General features: G+C 37.0%; 1 protein-coding gene across 3 annotated transcripts in view; it reads right to left on the reverse strand.

The window, feature by feature from the left end:
• The window catches only part of CLDN8 (claudin 8), a 105,690-nt gene that overhangs the window by 37,376 nt on the left and 49,531 nt on the right, over window positions 1–18,783 (reverse strand). The window contains exon 2 of one of the 3 annotated variants that reach the window (XM_071214916.1): window positions 2,864–3,087. The exons of the other annotated variants lie outside the window; for them this stretch is intronic. Within the exon in view, the coding sequence (XP_071071017.1) occupies window positions 2,909–3,087 (179 nt within the window). The 3' untranslated portion in view covers window positions 2,864–2,908. Of the gene's footprint in view, window positions 1–2,863; window positions 3,088–18,783 lie in introns of those variants that run through there. 3 annotated transcript variants of the gene reach the window in all.

Consider the following 18,783-nt stretch of genomic DNA (forward strand, 5'->3'; position numbering starts at 1 on the left):
GCCTGGAGAAAGAAAATAGAATGCAAAGAGAATAGGATCCTTGCTCTCAAAATCATGCTGAATACATTAAAAGGCTGTGGGAGGGAGTGAAGACAATTGAAGAAAACAAGAATTGAATGTGAGAAAGGTAGAAGAGGATACAAGAGACATTTCAGAGATGAATTATTTTTCATCACTGTCAAATACTGCCTTACAATGGTGCAAAGTAAAGACAGGAAGGTGTTCTTTGGATTTGGCAATCTTGATATCAGGAGTTTCACTGTCAGAGTCAAGGGTAGAGGTCAGTTTATCACAAATAGAAAAGTGAATGGGAATGTAAGAAAAATAAATAGCTGCAGGAAAGGTATAAAGTTTCGGCTAGGAAGGGGGAAAATGTTGGGGGAAAGGATCAAGGATTTTTTTTTTTTCATTATGGAAGAGGATTGAGTATATGTATATGCTCACAAAGAAAAGAGAAAAGAGAGGGAGAAATTAAAGATCCATGGTACAAGGTATAACTGGTGAATGGGACCTTGGCAAAATCTGGAAGAGGTAAAATCTGTGGTATATATATATATATAAAATCATGAATGCAACATGATTCTCTTTATTTGGCATAAAAGTGAAGAGTAAGTGTAAATATAGAAAAGTCTTTAGGTAGAGGAAGAAAGTTGATAATGATGGCAAGAGAAATGCCTGATGAATAGGAAAAAAGGAGATGAAACCAGTCTGATAGACTGGGGATAATAAAGGGAGAAGTCAAGAAACTGAATGAGCAAAAAATCGTGGGATAGTTGCAAGAAACTGAGCTGCAACAATAGGGTTTTCCTCTCTACCTAAATCTTGATAACATTCTGGTGACTTTAATGCAATTGTTTTTGACCTATAAGCACCTATACTCATAGGACCTCCATTCTTCATACCCAGGAACCTTTACTTCCTCTCAACGCAAGCAGGCCCAACCTGTGTGCCTCCTTGGTCTTTGAAATCCCAGATTAGCTCATTGTGTCACATGAATAAGCTCTCAATGTATATTTTATATAGGATGAATTATATATATTGGCTTATATATAATGAATTATATGTATTGAACCATTTAATGAATGAATAAATGCGACAGAAAAACCAAGGACCAGGGATTGCTCCTGGCTGTCAGTCCCAGGATACCAGTCTTCTGGAAGAACCCATCGCCTTGCTGATGCTTGGATTTTGGACTTCTAAACTCAAAAGTGTGAGCCTATAAATCCCTGTTGTTTAAGCCAATCCTTTGTATAGTATTTGTTTTAGCAGCTAGGAAACTAAAACAGGACTATTCAATTACATAGAGCAAGGGAGGTCAAAGTAAAGGTCAACCGTTAAAACTATTGTGAGAGAGGTACTACAGAATTAGTTTTATAACATTAGAATCATAGTAACATTCATGTGGCCATGAACTGAGAGTCTATGATTTCAAAATATATTGATGAGAGAGACTTGCTTTTGGATAAATAACAGTTTATTTATTAACTGGGACAAGGAAAGGCAAGGTGGAATTAATAAAATACCACTAATCTAAAAAAGGTGACTCTATTTGTCTGAAAGTCAAGAGCTTTGAAAAGAGCAAAGGGACACTACTGAGAGGCTGATCTGTGGAGTTGATGAGAATGAATAGCCACCTTAAATCAGATCTCCCACACAGTGACTCTGGAGGGAGTCTGGTTACTGATAAGGAGAGGAGGTGAAGTTGGGAGCATTCCAGGAAGAAATTAAATGTTTGGATTCTAGCAAGCACAATTAAATGTGTTGAAAGGAAATCCACAGTGGGAGGGATCATGATCTCTATGGAGATAAGGCTATGAGAGAGAGATAAAAATGACTGGAGGGGTTTGCTTTTTGGATATAAAAAGTCTAGGGAAAGTTAGCTGGCCCCAGAGCTCTGAATATTCCTCTGAAGTAGTATTGCTTCAGGCTGCTCTAATGTGATTTGGTAGGTAGCATGGATTATGGCAGAATCTGGATGGCTCTAGGAGCCTGGATCTCAATTACCATCCAAGACCCTGACATATAAAAAATGTTCAACCTTTTTTTTTTTTTTGTAAGTACCAGAGATTGAACCCAGGACCTCATCCATTGAAAGCAGTGCTCAACCACTTGAGCTACATCTCCTCCCCTATGTTAAACTTTTTAAACAAAATCTTTCACTCTATTTTTGCAGGGCAGGTCCCAGAATTTTAAATCATTTTGTCCTTGACTCAATGCTTGCACCAACTACTTGGTAATTCCCTTTTAAAATTAAATTCTATTTTTTGGTTAAGGATTACACCATCTGGTCCAATGTATTTAGATGCTTCAATTGTATAATTGCTGTCAATGAGTTTTTGCTTTTGCAAGAAGTAAATATAAATTGACTTCACAGTTTGTAATTTTTGTTCATTGAAAATATCAAAAAAGTGTGTCTCTCAATAAGTAAGAAGGAGTATTACTTTATATTAATAATGTGTGGCATAATTTTCACCAGTATAAATTCAAATAATGCTGGTAATCCACTGAAATAATTAGGTAAAATATTAGAAAGTTAATAAAAATCTATGAAAAGCAGTTAAATAGTTTAAAACACTTTATTACTTCCACGTTTTAAGCAGAAGTTGTTTTGGTCTGTTTATTTCCTTTGACAAAAATGAAACATTGTTTTTATTGACATATATAACATATCTTTAGACAATATGAAACAGCCGCACACTCAAATCTAGGAAATTACAATAAATGGGTTATTTTCCTTAAAATACACACTACTGTGTTCACAAGTGGAAAATTTCGTCAAAAGACAGATTGTCCTACAAAGGCATTCTGAATAGTAAAAACTGAGACAATGAATAAATTATCCTGGAATGTTTGAAAACACCTGGCTGGGAATGCTTCTTTTCTCTGGCTCTGTTCCTTCTACAAACAGTCAATTATCTATTAAGTCATTTGTGTTCATTTCCCAGATTAACCAGGAAACCAGGATTGCCTGAGGGACAGCTTGCATCATGCACACCAGGAAGTTTGAACTGTAGCCAGCCACACAATTAAGATGTTCCAGTATAGATATTATTCTTCGTTCAGGTAAATTCCACTGGCTCAAGTATTCTGTAAGAGGAATATATATTTTCACGCATGGAGTTACTGTTTTCACAGGTCACGCTTTTACCCAGAGTTTGTATTTTGGCTCATGGTTTTCTCTTTGTGTTTTGAATTTAGAAGGCAGGAGGTGAAAATAAAGGAAAGTTATGTTCTGTGCTTTACCATTATTTTTTTCATGAAATTTAAGTACTAAAGAAAATAATTACATTTATGTGTTCACTAGAATTTTTCCATATTTATCTAGGTCTGATTCCCATCAAATCTGATTCTCATCAAATAATTTAAATATGCACTTAAATTATTATTTCTATAGCTCAATTAGCATAATATCTTCATTAAGAAGAATCTCCAATTTCTGTTCTGAAGACCAGGAAAAATAGGGTAAAGTGAAGGAAAAGGAAAATATTAAAATATTAAAAATTTAAAAAATTTAAAATATTAAAAATTAAAAAAGAACAATGTCTCCATTTAACACTGTCTGCCTGAGTTAAGATGTCATTCATGGAAGATGGATCTACTAAGGATCCTGTGGAAATACTTGTTGGCACCTCTGCACAGATTTTCTGTGGATCTGACTAACATTCTCTGTGAATTAAAATGATGTTAATATCTAGGGCATGGCTTCGTAATTAACAAATCTTTCATTCATATGGATTCTATCATACTTGTTAGAAACTACTCAAGTAACTAAAAGAAGTGACTCTGAACACCTTACAATAAAAAAAAAAATCACTCCTCTAAAGCAAATAAACTTTCAATATTTTATATAGCAGAAACACCTCAGTAATTTATGAAGGAAAATAGTTATGCATTTTTTTAAAAATAATAGGTAGCACTAATGCATTTGACTATAATGTTTGGACATGTATAAATTAGATTATGACCAGAAAAAATACTATGAAAGTATAGAAAAAGGGACATGAAAGATTATAGTAGATAGAAATAAGAATTGCTTTTGACTGTTGTTTTAGAGCTTTCTAAGGAAAAGAACCAATCAGAGATATCTGTAAATAGTATGAGATTTGACAATAATGTTTCATGTGAGCATGGGGATGCACAAGTCCAAATTCCATATGGCAGACTATAAGCCAGGGGCTCCAGTGAGGGTTCTTGATGAGTTCCCAGGTGATGCTGGCTGAAATCACTTCTCCTTTTAAGGTTTTCAAATGATTGGATGAGATGTCACTCATTGCTTACAGCAGTCTCCTCAGCTAATTGTAGATGTAGCCAGCCATCTATGCAATCAATTCACTGATGACTAAAGTTCATGAAATGTCCTTGTATTGCAATTAGCCCAGTGATTGCTTGACCAAACATCTGGGCACCAATCTGGGCTGAATTAACCATCACAACTGCCATACGCAATTTCTAACTTCTGATACCCTTCCCCCTGTACTTTAACTCTAGGATAGTGTGATGGTTTATTTCATGTGTCAGCTTGACTAGGTTATGGTGTCTAGTTGTTGCCTGAGATGTTTCCATGGAGGTGTTTTGTACATGGATTAGCATTTGCAATCAGTTGAATTTAAGTAAAGGAGATAATCCTCAATAATGTGGGGGAGCCTCATCCAATTAGTTGGAGGCCTTAAGGGCAAAGATTGAGGAAAGAAAAGGAAATTCTGCCTTCTATTTCTCTCTGCATTTCCAGTCTGCTGGCCTCCTCCATGGATTTACAACTCGAGATTTCAACATCAGCTCTTATTGGAATTTCTCTGTCCTACGAATTTGGCCTGCTACACAGAACCTGCCCTACAGAGTTTGGTCTTGCTAGCCCTCACAATTATTTGAGCCAAATCCTTAAAGGAAGTGTGTGTGTGTGTATAATTTTCTGTATATTTATATGATAATGAATATATTATATGTGTGTATGTGTGTGTACACACACACATATCCTATTAGCTTGGTTTCTCTGGAGGACCCTGATTAATGCTGACGGGCACATAGACTAAGCCCAGTCATCGTATTTTTTTTCCATTCTACTGGTCATAATTACTGGTCCAGAGATGGGCATTTGAGCTAAGCTAGATCAATTGGTTTAGAGTTACTGTTCTAGAAATTTAGGTGATATGGGCCTTACCTATGGAGTTACAGAGCTAGCAATATGAGAAGTTAGGGCCATATTAAGAAGACTTGTCTGAAATAGAAACATGCAGAGACATGTCAAAACGAGAGCAGCATGAAGAGAGTACTGCAGCCTGGAGCCCGGTCCTAGTCCTTGAGACCCTGTTTTATTGCAGCTCTTCCCTGAATTCTGTCAGCTCCCTCAGCAGCTTTCTCAGCTACAGAAGCCAACCTAGAACTAGCATAGGAAAAGCCAGTGTAAGGGAGTACTTAAACATCTTCATACAGTTGAGGAATGTATCAGTCAGGGTTTTCCAGAAAAAACAGAACCTACAGGATATGTAATAGTTAAAAATATATGATAACTTATAATATGTAATTATAATATATAAAATATATGGTTATGACATATAGTTATAATATATAAAGTTATATATTTTTTCTTTTGTTTTATATGTAATATAAATATAATTATGTGTATGTATATAAATAGAGAGAGAGAGAGAGATTGATTTCTATGCAGACAAAGTTGAATTCTCCAGGAGAAGCTGACTGGCTGAAGTAGAAGCAGAAATTCTTTCTGATTTCTGAAAAACTCTGTTCTGGCTTTTAAGGTTTTCAAACGATTGGAGGAGGAGTTTCCCTCACTGCTGAGGGCCCTCTCCTTTGTTGACTGTAGATGCCACCTGACTAATGATGCAATTCCATCTACAAAATACCTTCACACTAATAGTCAGTGTGCTTAACCAAACAATTGGACACCATCACCTAATCAAGTTGATACATGAAATTAACCATCATAGGAATATCATCAATGATATATATAATGCATGAACATTTTCTAAAACAAAGATTTTTCCAGTGTGTGCATTATTAGTCCATTAATCAACTTTATTAAAATATTGATCATTCAATCAGTACAACTACCAAATCCTAGGGCTGGTGGGGCTTACCTTTTGACCAATGACATGTTATTTCTGGTCCATGTGGAAGATATATAGTAAGGAGTTAGTAAACCTCTGTTTATACATCTTTAGTGATAAGAACTTACTCTAAAAGATAGGACATTTCTATGTTTTCAGGAATGTAACATATCTTGTATTACAAAGTATTGCATTGTAATTTAGTATTAATTCGATTGCTGGGGCACACATAGAACCCGTCTATTTCTTCTACTACACAAAAGTTGTGAAATAAGTGGAAGTTCTCAAACTGCCCTCAACTCATCTCTTCTCCAAAATAAATATCCCCAATTGGTCCAAGCATTTCTCAAATACACAGGCTCTAGAGCTAAACTTCAGGTATCCTATTTGGGTAAAATCTGCCATAGAAAATTTAATTGTTAATTTCCAATGCTTAGCTTTAGGGATGCTGAATAACTAAGATTTTTGACCATATAAAAACTAAGTTTAAAAAATAGCCATATTTTCTAATTACAAACTTCATATCGGCTCATTGTGGAAAGCTTAGAAAATCAAGAAAAGCATCCAAAAAGCACTTGAAATGGACACTGCCAGTTAAACTTTATTTAATGAGGTTAAAGTTATATAAGGAAACACTAAAAGTTATAAGTAAGATTTCTGCTCTAACGCAGAGAATTATAGCTCAGCCCAATCCTTCATCTCTGAACTCTATCATAGTCACAGACATATGGCCAAAACTTCTACTGCCGGTAGGCCAGTTACTATCTGTTCCCCTTTTTTTTCCTTTTGGTCATCCAATTTCTTCTTGTCTGACTTTTTGGCACTTACAAATATCCTGTAATTAATTTTGGACGGGATATTTTAGCATACTGGGTTACAGATAGACAATGTACCAAATATACCAGATTTGTTACTAATATCAGTTATCTGTTGTTGCAGAGCAATTAACTCCAAAACATAGCAGCTCTAAACAGCAAATTTTATAAGCACACACAGTTTCTGATGGTCAGGAATCTGATTGACGTTTAGTCCTGTAATGTTCTGACTCTATGTCAGAAAAGCTGTTTCAGCCAGGGTTGCAGTTTCATCTTTAGCCTCAACTTGTGCTAGAGAATCATTTCCAAGCTCATTAACTTAGTGACTGGGAAACTTCAGTTCCTCCATGGCCATTGGCCAGGAGAAGCTTCACTTTCCTACCCTGGGGCCTGTTCATAGAAGCTCACAAAATGGCAGCATGCTTTTCCCAAAGCAGCCAAGATAGAAGGCACAATTTTTAAAGACGTAACCTGTGAAGTGACATGCCATCACTTGTGGCATACATTATTGGTGACATTGATCAAAACTGGCACTATGTGAAAGAAGACAACACAGGCTGTATATACGAGAAGGTAGGCATAATTGGGGACCATCTTGGAAGCTGACTACCCCAATACTAAAAAAAAAAAAATTTTTTTAACTATGTCAGAAGACCAGAAATCCTGTTATTGCTTTAAGGTAAAAGTTAGTTATTAATCGGTATTTATCTTTTTGATGATTTGAACAATAATGATTATACTTCTTCCCACAAAACCATGGACCCAAAACTTAACTTGGAAACTAACAAATAACTAGTATTTAAAAAATAAAACACATGGAATATCATTATATATTATTAATATATGTTTCTCTTATAATTTTTTGTATACTGGCAATGATCTGAGAAAAACAAAATCATTAATTTCTAGAATTTTAAATTACTTGAAAGTCTGCAATGCACTGGCCAAATCTTCAAAGGTGAATTCTTTACTGAGCCTGGACTTTATTACACTTAATCTATATTAGATTTTTTTTCACCTCCTTAAATATAAGGGTTAACATTCATGTACCAAGTATTTGTGATGTGCCAAATACTTGCTCTGCTAGGCATCTCAGTGGGTTGTCATTTCCTTTAATCACATGCACACGAGAAGTGAGGCCCATGACTCAAGAATACAGCCTGCTCCCTGCCCCACATCAACGAAATGGTAGAGAAGTCCTGGGTTTACGCAAGTTAAACTTAGAGCAGGACTGATAAAAGGCACCTTTTATTTCCACTCTTATTTTCCTTGACAGTATATAGCCTTAGACTTGATCAGTTTTACTTACTGTATTAGTCAGCCAAAGGGATTCTGATGCCAAATACCAGAAATTGGTTGGTTTTTATAAAGGATATTTATTTGGGATAGGAGCTTACAGATACCAGGCCATAAAGCATAAATTACTTCCCTCACCAAAGTCTATGTAGAGCAAGATGGCTGCCAACATCTGTGAGGGTTCAGGATTCCTGGGTTCCTAAGTTCCTGGGGCTTGCTTTTCTCTGAGTTCAAGGTTCCTTTCTTCCTAGGGCTGGCTCCTCTTTCCTCTGTGAGCTTAATTCCCAGGCCTCCAGCTTAAGTCTTCAGCATCAAACACTAACATCAAAACTCCAATATCAGAAACCCTCAACTCTGTTCTTTGCCATGCCTTTTACCAAGGGGTGGGGACTCAGCATCCTAGTCATAACTCAGTCATGCCCAGGTACAAATCAGATTAAAAACATAATCCAATATTTCTTTTTGACATTCATCAACAGTATCAAACTGCTACACTTATCAAAAAATGAATCCTATTATTCTTCTTTTATAGGCAGAGGGAACCACAAAGATAAATTTCAAAGGTCTTTCCCATAATGCGTTAAAAAAATTAGGAGGTCTGACACTGGAGCTGGTGTATAATGAACAAAGAGAACTTGAGAGATGAGATTGAAGAAATAGTAGGAATAAATCAGTGGGAAAATGTAAAGCATGAGGATAACACAATCTGAATTTCATTTTAAAAAAATGAAAAATGAAAAAAACGAAAACTCTGTCTTGACCACATTATGGGTAGGAGGGGCCAGAATGAAAGCTATGGTGTCAGAGCAATAGTTGACTCATGTATGTCATTGAAGAATACAATGGAGGAAATTCTTAACTCGTCTGGGAAGGTTTAGGGATTATCTGAGAGAGGAAACGCTTGTGTGGAACATTTCAGTATAATAGGATATTGCTGGGGAAGGTGGGAGTGGCAGAAGGAATAGCATGTGCGAAGGGCTGAAAGCATGAAACTTCAGGCAAATTTCAAGAATTTGAGTAATTCAACATGGTTTAACTTTATGGTGTGTTTCAGAACACCAGGAGATCACATTTTTTAAAAAAAATAGGTGAACTCATAAAGAACCCTAAATGCTGAGATCAGGAACTCAGGCTGTAGTAGAGGATGGATAACTGGTGAATATTTCCAAGTAAGGACAAGATCAGATTTAAGTCTTGGAAATAAAATTGTCATTAAAATAAAGACTTTGAATTGTAAAGGATCAAGACTGCTGGGGATAGGAATGGTGGGGGGGTGGGAGAGAAAACATATATGGAGGCTATTTATTTGTCCCCACAAATAGATAATGAAGATCTGGCAAGAACATAGCATGGGAGATGGATTCTAAAGTTATTCAGGAGAAAGAATGAACAGGAATGGAAATTTCATTAGAATGCAAGATCTATAAGGGGCAGAGATGGCTGATTATTTTATTCTCTGCTTTATTGAGTCTTGAAAAGTGCTGCCAATTAGAAGAAACTTGACAAAAGACTCTTATGTGCCAAATAATATTCCAACTACTAGAAACACAATGTTGAAGAAATATGAATCTAGCTAGCTAGATTGTATCACTATCATCCAACTCCTTCCATCCACCTATACATCATCCACCCACCCATCCATCCATCTACCATCCAGGTATACATCTATGTTCTTATTCACCTTTCTATGTATCACCCTATTTATTGTTATTGTGGTAAAACAGTTATATTTAAAACCAAAACTGATATGTGGGAGTACCCTATATTGTATATGTGAATTACTGTGATCTAAAACTTTTGTGAAGATAAACTTAATAATTAGAAAAAAGAAAGAAAGAATGTAGACACTGAGGAAGAAATGAAAGAAATTGCCTTGTCATTGTACATACAGGGTAACACCTATTCCAGTGATGAAAGGAAAAATGTCAAAAACAAAGCCTTTTCATTTTTTCATGTTTTGATACCCCAATTTATTTTTACTTTATTTATTTTTCTAAATTAGTGTGTATTATACATCTAACCTTTAAACCCATCACTATATTCCATTTTACTGTTAATGGAACTTGGCAATATATTAGACTTCATTTTTGAAGAAGTTTTGGACCACACAGAGGTTCAACTATGGCAGGGGAGGAACACTGGTGTGGGGTGTTATTGATGGGGGGCATATGGTTGGGAAGGAGTTCTCCCTGGCATAGATACAGGGTACATAAAAATGTTTGAATATTTTCATAGTAGTTTCCATTAAAAATGACAACTGAGGGAGTTCTGAGTTCCTAGCCATGGGAGCTCTATCACATTCCCCAATGGAGCAGCAATAATTGCCCAAGTGCGGTGGCAAAGATCAATAAAGAAGGATGGTCCAACAATGAGCCCTTGATACTGATGACTATGCTTATGAGCCTGTGCACCTGAAATATAAACTAGGCCTAGAGCTGCAGGGTGTGTAAGAGATACCTCCTGAGAGCCTCCATGTTGCTCAAATGTGGCCACTCTCTAAGCCAAACTCAGCAAGTAAATACATTACCTTTCCCTAAGTATGGGACATGACTCCCAGGGATGAGCCTCCCTGGCACTGAGGTATTACTACCAAGCACTAGCTGATGATGTACTTAGTAAAAGACCTTGAATAAAAGGGTCAACTCAGACCAGCAGAATATCTCAGCCTACATGTAATACAGGTGTTAAAAACTGCCTTTTGACCTTAAATAAAAGGGGGAAATGGAAAGGACAAATGAGTTCATATGGCTATGAGCCTCCAAAAAAGAGTCAGGAGGTCATCAGAGGAGTCACATTTATGCACGCCTCAGCAGAGCCCCAGAGACAGCCAAAGTAGATACAAACCCAGGTACTGGTTCTCCTCAGGGCTACGGAGACCCACAGTTTCTATGGTCATGGCAGATGGCTCTGGAGTTCAGTGCCATGTCAGTTGGCACTACTTTGGAGTTTGTGTTCCCGAGCATGATGAAGTTGGACTCAGATGTGACCTTTCTACACATGCCTCTTCTCTCACTTTTACTGGACCTGAGGTTGTCACTGGGGTTGGTGTATCCTCAGGAGACCTGAATCTCTGGACTGTCCATGTGACAGCTAGGCCCTGAGCCTCAGCAGATTTGCAACTCCTACCTTCTGGTTCATTGGGCTTACCTCAGCCAACTAACAGGGAGGTGAAGAAGGTCAACCACCACACCAGGGAGACAAGAGTATCTACAACTGCAAGTAGGAGAATTACATCCATAATCCATATGGAATCTAAGCCCCCTCTCGATAAAGAGGTAGAGTGGACATAACCACCCCAGGGTCCACAGGATGGAGGAAAAGAGTATGGATTAGAGTGGACTTACTTATATTCTACTATGGAACTATTGTGATTAGTAATGGAAGAAACTGTAGCATTGATGTGGAGAAAGTGGCCATGGTAGCTGCTGAAGGTAAGGAGAGAGAAGAAATATGATGTGGGGGTATTTTCAGGACTTGGAATTGTCCTGGGTGGTACTGCAGGGACAGATGCTGGACATTGTATGTCCTGCCATGACCCACTGGGTGGACTGGGGAAGAGTGTAAACTACGATGTAAACCATTATCCATGTGGTACAGCAGTGCTCCAAAATGTATTCACCAAATGCAATTAATGTGCCACGATAATGAAAGAGGTTGTTGATGTGGGAGGAGTGGGATGAGGGGGGAGGGGGTTATATGGGGACCTCTTATATTTTTTGAATGTAACATTTAAAAAAAAAATAGAGAAAAACAAAACAAAACAAAAACCCAAACCTTTTCTCACTTACAAAGACTGGAGAGAGAAGATGGAAAGGATTTTTGAAAGTGCAAAATGAAGCCTAGAACTGAGGAGCAGAATTTCCCTGAAATGCAAAATACCCAAGAAATGAGGATCGATCCTAAAAATTTAAAAATCCTGCAGGTCATATATGCCATGGAATGGGGTGAATGTAGAAGGTTGGAAGCAGGAAAGAAAACTGGCTGGTGAGATACATATGCTATTCAAGTGGTTGAAAGCTTCTACCTTTGGGATTTAGCTAATATTAATTTTTTAAGCCTGGTTGTTCCTTGCATTTTTGTAACCCAGGCCCTGTCTATCAAAGCTCTGCTAAAATCTGCTATATGCAAGTTTCTTTGTGAGAGATTCAGATGCGGTGAGGATTGAGGAAAATGAGTTGTAATCTATTTTTCAGTTAGCAGAGAACAGAGAGAAGAAAATCAGCCCAACGAGCTAGGTTGAGATGTAAGGTAGCTATCAAAAAGAAAAAAATGTCAAATTTTCAGATATCTTTTGGAGGATGATCAGCTTTCCAAGTAACAGAAATTTATTTCCAGTTGTGTTTAATTCTCAACAGACAAATTAATATCAGCTAATAGTTGAGTTATTTATTAGTTGTTCCAAAAGCCAAATGATTATTTATTTATATATCTTGCTGTAATGTACTATATTGTGTGTTTTTGTATATATGTGTCAAATGCTGTTAATGATGAGTTTAAATTGTTGAGATGATAAAGAGAGGTGGCTTTCCAGTAGATTATGATGGCTCTTATTTATTTGTTGCCAAAATGCAGGCAGAATTATAACTATGCAGTAAGCATGATTCCACCAAAGCAGCCAAGGTCCAAGTATACGGTCCTGTCCAGGCATAAGACAAAGCTATTGTCACTGCTACAAGTCCCTTTCCAAAGATCTGTATGTTTAAACCACTCCCCTAAATTATGGCTCTGACAAAAATGATGCATTTTTTTTCCTTTATGGGCAGATATCTCAAACATCAATTTAAAGTCTCTTTGCCAGCAGCTGTAAGTGGGTTGGTGAATATTCTTTCAAGTGTAGTTTTGTACTTGAGACTACATTTAAAATACAGTAACAATTTCACCAATGGCAAAGGGCAGCAATAACAAGGCTAGTTCAAGGTACTCCCTGAAATTCAGAGCGGACCGTTAGACTAATACCTTCGACAACCATACAAGACCTATTCCATTTGCTTAATTATCAAGTGAGGAAGAACCCAGGTTTGCCAGTCCTATTACCTTTGGTGAATCCTTCTCAAAATTTAAGTTACATACAAAAGATTGCTCTGGGAGTTCTTATAAAATACAAGATCCTGAGTCCCACACCAGATAATCGAATTCAGTAAATCTAGAACGAGGTGCTGGAATGTGCATTTTTAACAAGTAACCCACGTGTTTCTGAGACAGTCGGTGCAGGGAAACTCAGTGAGATTTCAGAAACTTAAATGGTAGATGTATTCTGTCTCTTCCCAAATCACTTCCTCTGTTAGCCCACAAATGCTTGAAATTCTTTTAAGGGGAGACAGGTTCTTTCAATTCACAAGTAGAGATGAAACTCTGTCTAGTAATTTCAAGACCTAATGAGAAATAAGAGTTTCACAGTATACTGTGCGATGCCTGTGTCTTAGGGATTGTGGAAAATATCTGTGCTCTGAAAGAAAGAATTGCTGCTTGATACCAAGCTCCCTAAAACCATAATGCCTAGGATATAGGAAGAATGTATGAAAAGCATGCATTTTAGTATGACATGTGAGACAATTATGTATTTCATAGCAGTCAAATGGAATTTCCTAATATGATCCCTTATCCTTCATTCTTTGCTTTAGATCATCAAAAATATACACACAGAAGATTGAAGATTGAATGTTTAAAAATAAAATGAAGGTTACAATTTTGATCATTGATCGTTATCTTTTTACTATAGGCTAAATTTTTGGAGACTAAGCAGGACCATATGTTTTTTGAAGAGCAAGTGTTTATTGTTGGTTACAGTGGTTTCGTTTTTAATATCTCATAAAATCTAATCTAGTTCCTTGAATAGTGAATGCTCACTAATATGTCCTCGTTAATATATCGATGGCTTGAGGAGTTTACTAATCAATGAAGCAGATAAGGAACCATTTTAATATTTACCTTTTGGAGATAAGAAAATGCAATGTGAGTATGGAATCAAAATGTCAATTAAAATGCCAAAGAAATCTTAAGAACAACTGTGACATTATTATTCTCTTGTGAAAATTCCCTTGAGAGCACATAAAAGAAAGGAAGAACTCTAAAAATCCTACTTTTCATGATCTTCCATGTTCTAAACACTTAAGATTTTCAATCATATCTCAAATAACTCCCTATCATATGAGCCTGTGTTCTTCATCACATTTCCCTGGACATACCTAGAGTGTTTCCACATTTATGTCTCCAATTGTGCCATATTTTTAAAACCCTCTTTTCCTTATTTTTGCCTGTGGGAATTTAATTCTTCAATTCTTAATCACTGTCCCCAATAGACATGTTCCTTGTCCACATTCTCAATCCACGTTATCTCTCTCCTCTCTGAACTCCCAGAGCATGTTGTCCTCCTGATAGTTTTTATCAGAGTCTGAATTGTAATATTTTGTTTATTTGATTTATTTTGTTCATATGTTTTGCTGGAGTGACTTCTCCTCTAGGGTAAAGGAGAGATAAGAGTCCTCATGGTACACCAATATTTAGTGCATAAATTAATGAAATAAATTTAATTATTTCAATTTTGATATAAATTATTTATGGATGGGAAAAAGTATATTCTAGTTACTTAACCTCCTTAATGATGGGTATCCTTATCCATAAAATAAAGATAACAACACCTGTCTTGAAGGATTAGTGCAAAGAATAAGTGAGTTTTTAGTTTGTATACCCTTAAAATATTTCATAGACACCCCTGCAGGTACAAAGAAATAGGGAGAGTAAAAAGAAAAGCAGATTATAGTGATAGAGATAATAATTTGGGGGGAATGACTGAAGCAAAATAAAGTGAGACAGATCTGAAAAAAAGCTTAAAGCATCACTCATTTGCTTACAATTATATGAGTCAGCAATTTAGAATGGGATCACCTAGAATGATTCCTCTCTGCTCCATAGATTGGGGGGGGCTCACTCATATTTGGGTTAGAATGACTGAGAAGGTTGGAACTCACTATCCACCTGGCTTTTCATCTTTCCATTATGCTGGGCTAATAACATAGTGGAAGCTTTCCAAGAGAGCAAGACTGAAAGCTGCAAGGTTTTAGAAGGTCTAGGCTCATAATTTGTATTGTATTCCATTCTGTGGGCTAGGACAAGTCATAAGACTTACTCTGTTTCCAGTGACAGGGAAGTAGACTCCATCTCTTGATTGGAGCATTTACACAGGTTTAGTTTATGTTGCGAGTCACTAAAACAAAGGAGTTTTAATTGGAGGGAAGGGGAGGGCGGGCCTTGAAGAGGCAACAGTATGCCCCAGACTTGGAGTATATATACATAAGCATGTATGATTAATGGCATGTGGGACAGTTTGAACCCAAGTGCATGTACGGTAAGTAGTAATCTATCACTGTAAAGAGAAAAAGCAGAACTAAGAAACGTAAAAGAGAAAAGGTGTAATTGAAAATAGACCTTCAACTTTAAGATCAAGAATTTAAAGTTCTGTGAGCTCTAATGAATGGAATGAAATGATAATAGCAATAGTTGGAGATTGATATTCACGTTTCTTTATGCAAGAAAAACAGAAACATGAGTTAATGAGATAAGAAAAGGGACATGGGGTTTATCTCAGCAAGAAAAGCGAGTAAGCAGTTGAGTTAAGGTGTGTACACAGGGAAGAGCTGGGGTAATTAGCGGTGTTTTGAACAAGGACTGAAGAAGATAGTGACCATAGCATGATGTATCTGAAGCAAGGTTAGGTGGCTGTATAATTTATCACCCAAACTGGGATTGATGAGATAATAAGTGGGTGCTAGTAATTAATACACCAGGACAACTGGACTAAATGGATCATGGCATTTGGAAAGGAAAATTGGTATAACATGAAAGTTAGAGAAACATACTGAGTGCTATTTTTGCCTCTAAGTTCAAGGCCACCAGTTCATATAAGTGAAATGCTTAAAGGATAGAGAAAGCAGGAGAATTATAAAGAGTCTAAAACTTGTACAGCAGGGAGATAATAACAATAATTACATATTATATTTATATAATGCTTTAAGATTAAAATGCTTTCATTTTATCCTCACAGTAGTTCGTCCAGGTAGAAAGGATGGTTATTATCCTCATTTGCAGAGGAAGGTCATTAGGTAGAAGGCAGCGTGATCTATCAAGATGTGTTGCTATGATGGGGCAGTGACCTAGCTGTGTGTCCTTGAACAATGTATGTAGTATCTTTGAGCATAAGTTTTTTAGCATGTAAAAGAAAACTATGATTATATATATATATGCAAATATACACATATTTGTTATATATAATTATATATAGTTATATGTATATAATACATGCTTAGCTCAAAAATCCCTCTCCCCATTTTGCAGGTAAGAAAACTAAAGACCAGCTTTGATGGACTAGCCAAATGTCCAACTCAGATCTCCTAGTCCAGTTGTTTTTCTACTCAACCATTTGCTATTGCCTTGCAGTTGAAACAGTAGGAATAAATGGGTTCTCAAATAAATAAATATATATGGAATTTAATGAAGGAATACAAAAGTGGAATGTCTGTCAATGGCCTAATGTAGAGAGTTCTGAAAGCTAATTAAAAAATAAGAAGTTCAGGAAAAATTTAAAAAATTCAATGACAAGATTATTAAAATAAATATTTGGTACACCTAACAAGTTCATCTTCATTGGGATACTTAAAATAGAAGGCATTTTGGGTGTATGGAGTGAGCCTGATCTGAGTCCAAGTTGAGGATGATGGACTAGAAGAATGGGAGTAAGAGTTCAGGCCAGAGAACTCAGAGTTCTCAGCAGGTGAGTGTGTAGTTAGCAGGCAGGTATTTCCTTAGGTATACAGATTTAAGCATGGAGATAATACATGGATGTAGTGAGGATTGAGTCAGACCAGGCTAAGGCAAGGAAGGGTTAGTCAGGTTCAAGTGATAAGCTCTATGTAGGAGGAGAGGGTAGAGAGGGACTCTATAAATAGAAGTGATATCTCCACTCTTTCTAAGACTATTTATCATTAATTGAGTGCCACTGCTCTGATTACTTTTCTCTGGTGATATTCCATGTTCCTTTTAGTCCCCCTTTATATCACTCTGACTAATATATCTTTACCATAGTAAAAGTTTCTAGTCATTTTGCTCTAGCTGGGCCCAGTTTAAGATTTGCTTCTCATTTAATATTTTTCTTAGTCATTTCTACCAGCAAATTCTGAACTTTACCAAAGCACAATCTGAATTCTGATTATACAGATAGCCCATTTTAAAGATGCTTTCTTTGCATCACATTTTGTTTGCAATAATTCTTTATTTTTTTATTTTTTAATGTAGATATATACATTTCTTTTTTTTGTCTTTATTCATTTTTTTAATATTACATTAAAAAAATATGAGGTCCCCATATACCCCCCACCTCCCTCAACCCACTACTCCCCCCATAGCAACAATGTCCTCCATCATCATGAGACATTCATTGCATTTGGTGAATACATCTCTGAGCATTGCTGCACCTCATGGTCAATGGTCCACATCATAGCCCACACTCTCCCACGTTCCATCCAGTGGGCCATGGGAGGACCTACAATGTCTGGTAATTGTCCCTGTAGCACCACCTAGGACAACTCCAAGTCCTGAAAACGCCTCCACATCTCATCTCTTCCTCCCATTCCCCACACCCAGCAGCACCATGACCACTTTCTCCACACCAATGCCACATTTTCTTCAACTACTAATCACAATAGTTCATGAATAGAATATCAGTAAGTCCATTCTAACCCATATTCTATTCCTCCATCCTGTGAACCTTGGATTGGTTGTGTCCATTCCACATCTATGTCAAGAGGAGGCTTAGATTCCACATGAATGCTGGATGCAATCCTCCTGCTTTCAGTTGTAGGCACTCTTGGCTCCATGGTGTGGTGGTTGACCTTCTTCACCTCCATGTTAGCTGAATGGGGTAAGTCCAATAAAACAGAGTGTAGGAGCTGAAGTCTGTTGAGGCTCAGGGCCTGGCTATCATATGGTCAATTCAGAGATTCAGATCCCCTGGGTATATATTAAACCCCAGCACCAAATACAATTCTGGTAAAGTAATAGGAAAGGCTTGTGAAAAGAGATCACATCTGAGTCCAGCTCCATCACACAGAAACACCAACTCCAAAGCAGGGCCAACTGACATGGCAGTGAACTCTATCTGTCATGACCATAAAACCTGTGGGTCTCTGTAGCCCTCAGAAGAACCAATACCTGGGGTTGTATCTACTTTATCTGTCTCTGGGACTCTGCTCAGGTGTGCATAAGGGCAACCTCTCTGATAACCCCTGGCTTTTTTTTAGAGCCTCATAGCCATATAAACTCATTTGTCCTTTCCATTTCCCCCTTGATTTAAGTCAAAAAAGCATTTTTAACTCCTGTTATTATATGTAGACAGAGATATTCTGCTGGTCTGAGTTGACCCTTTTATTCAAGGTCATTTTCTAGTTACATCATCAGCTGGTACTTGGTAGTAATCCCTCGGTGCCAGGGAGGCTCATCCCCGGGAGTCATGTCCCACGCTGGGGGGAAGGCAACACATTTACATGCTGAGATTGGTTTCGAGACTGGCCACATTTGAGAAACACAGAGGCTCTCAAGAGGTCACTCTTAGGCAC

Source organism: Dasypus novemcinctus, chromosome 4, assembly GCF_030445035.2.
Source record: "Dasypus novemcinctus isolate mDasNov1 chromosome 4, mDasNov1.1.hap2, whole genome shotgun sequence".
NCBI lineage: Eukaryota > Metazoa > Chordata > Mammalia > Cingulata > Dasypodidae > Dasypus > Dasypus novemcinctus.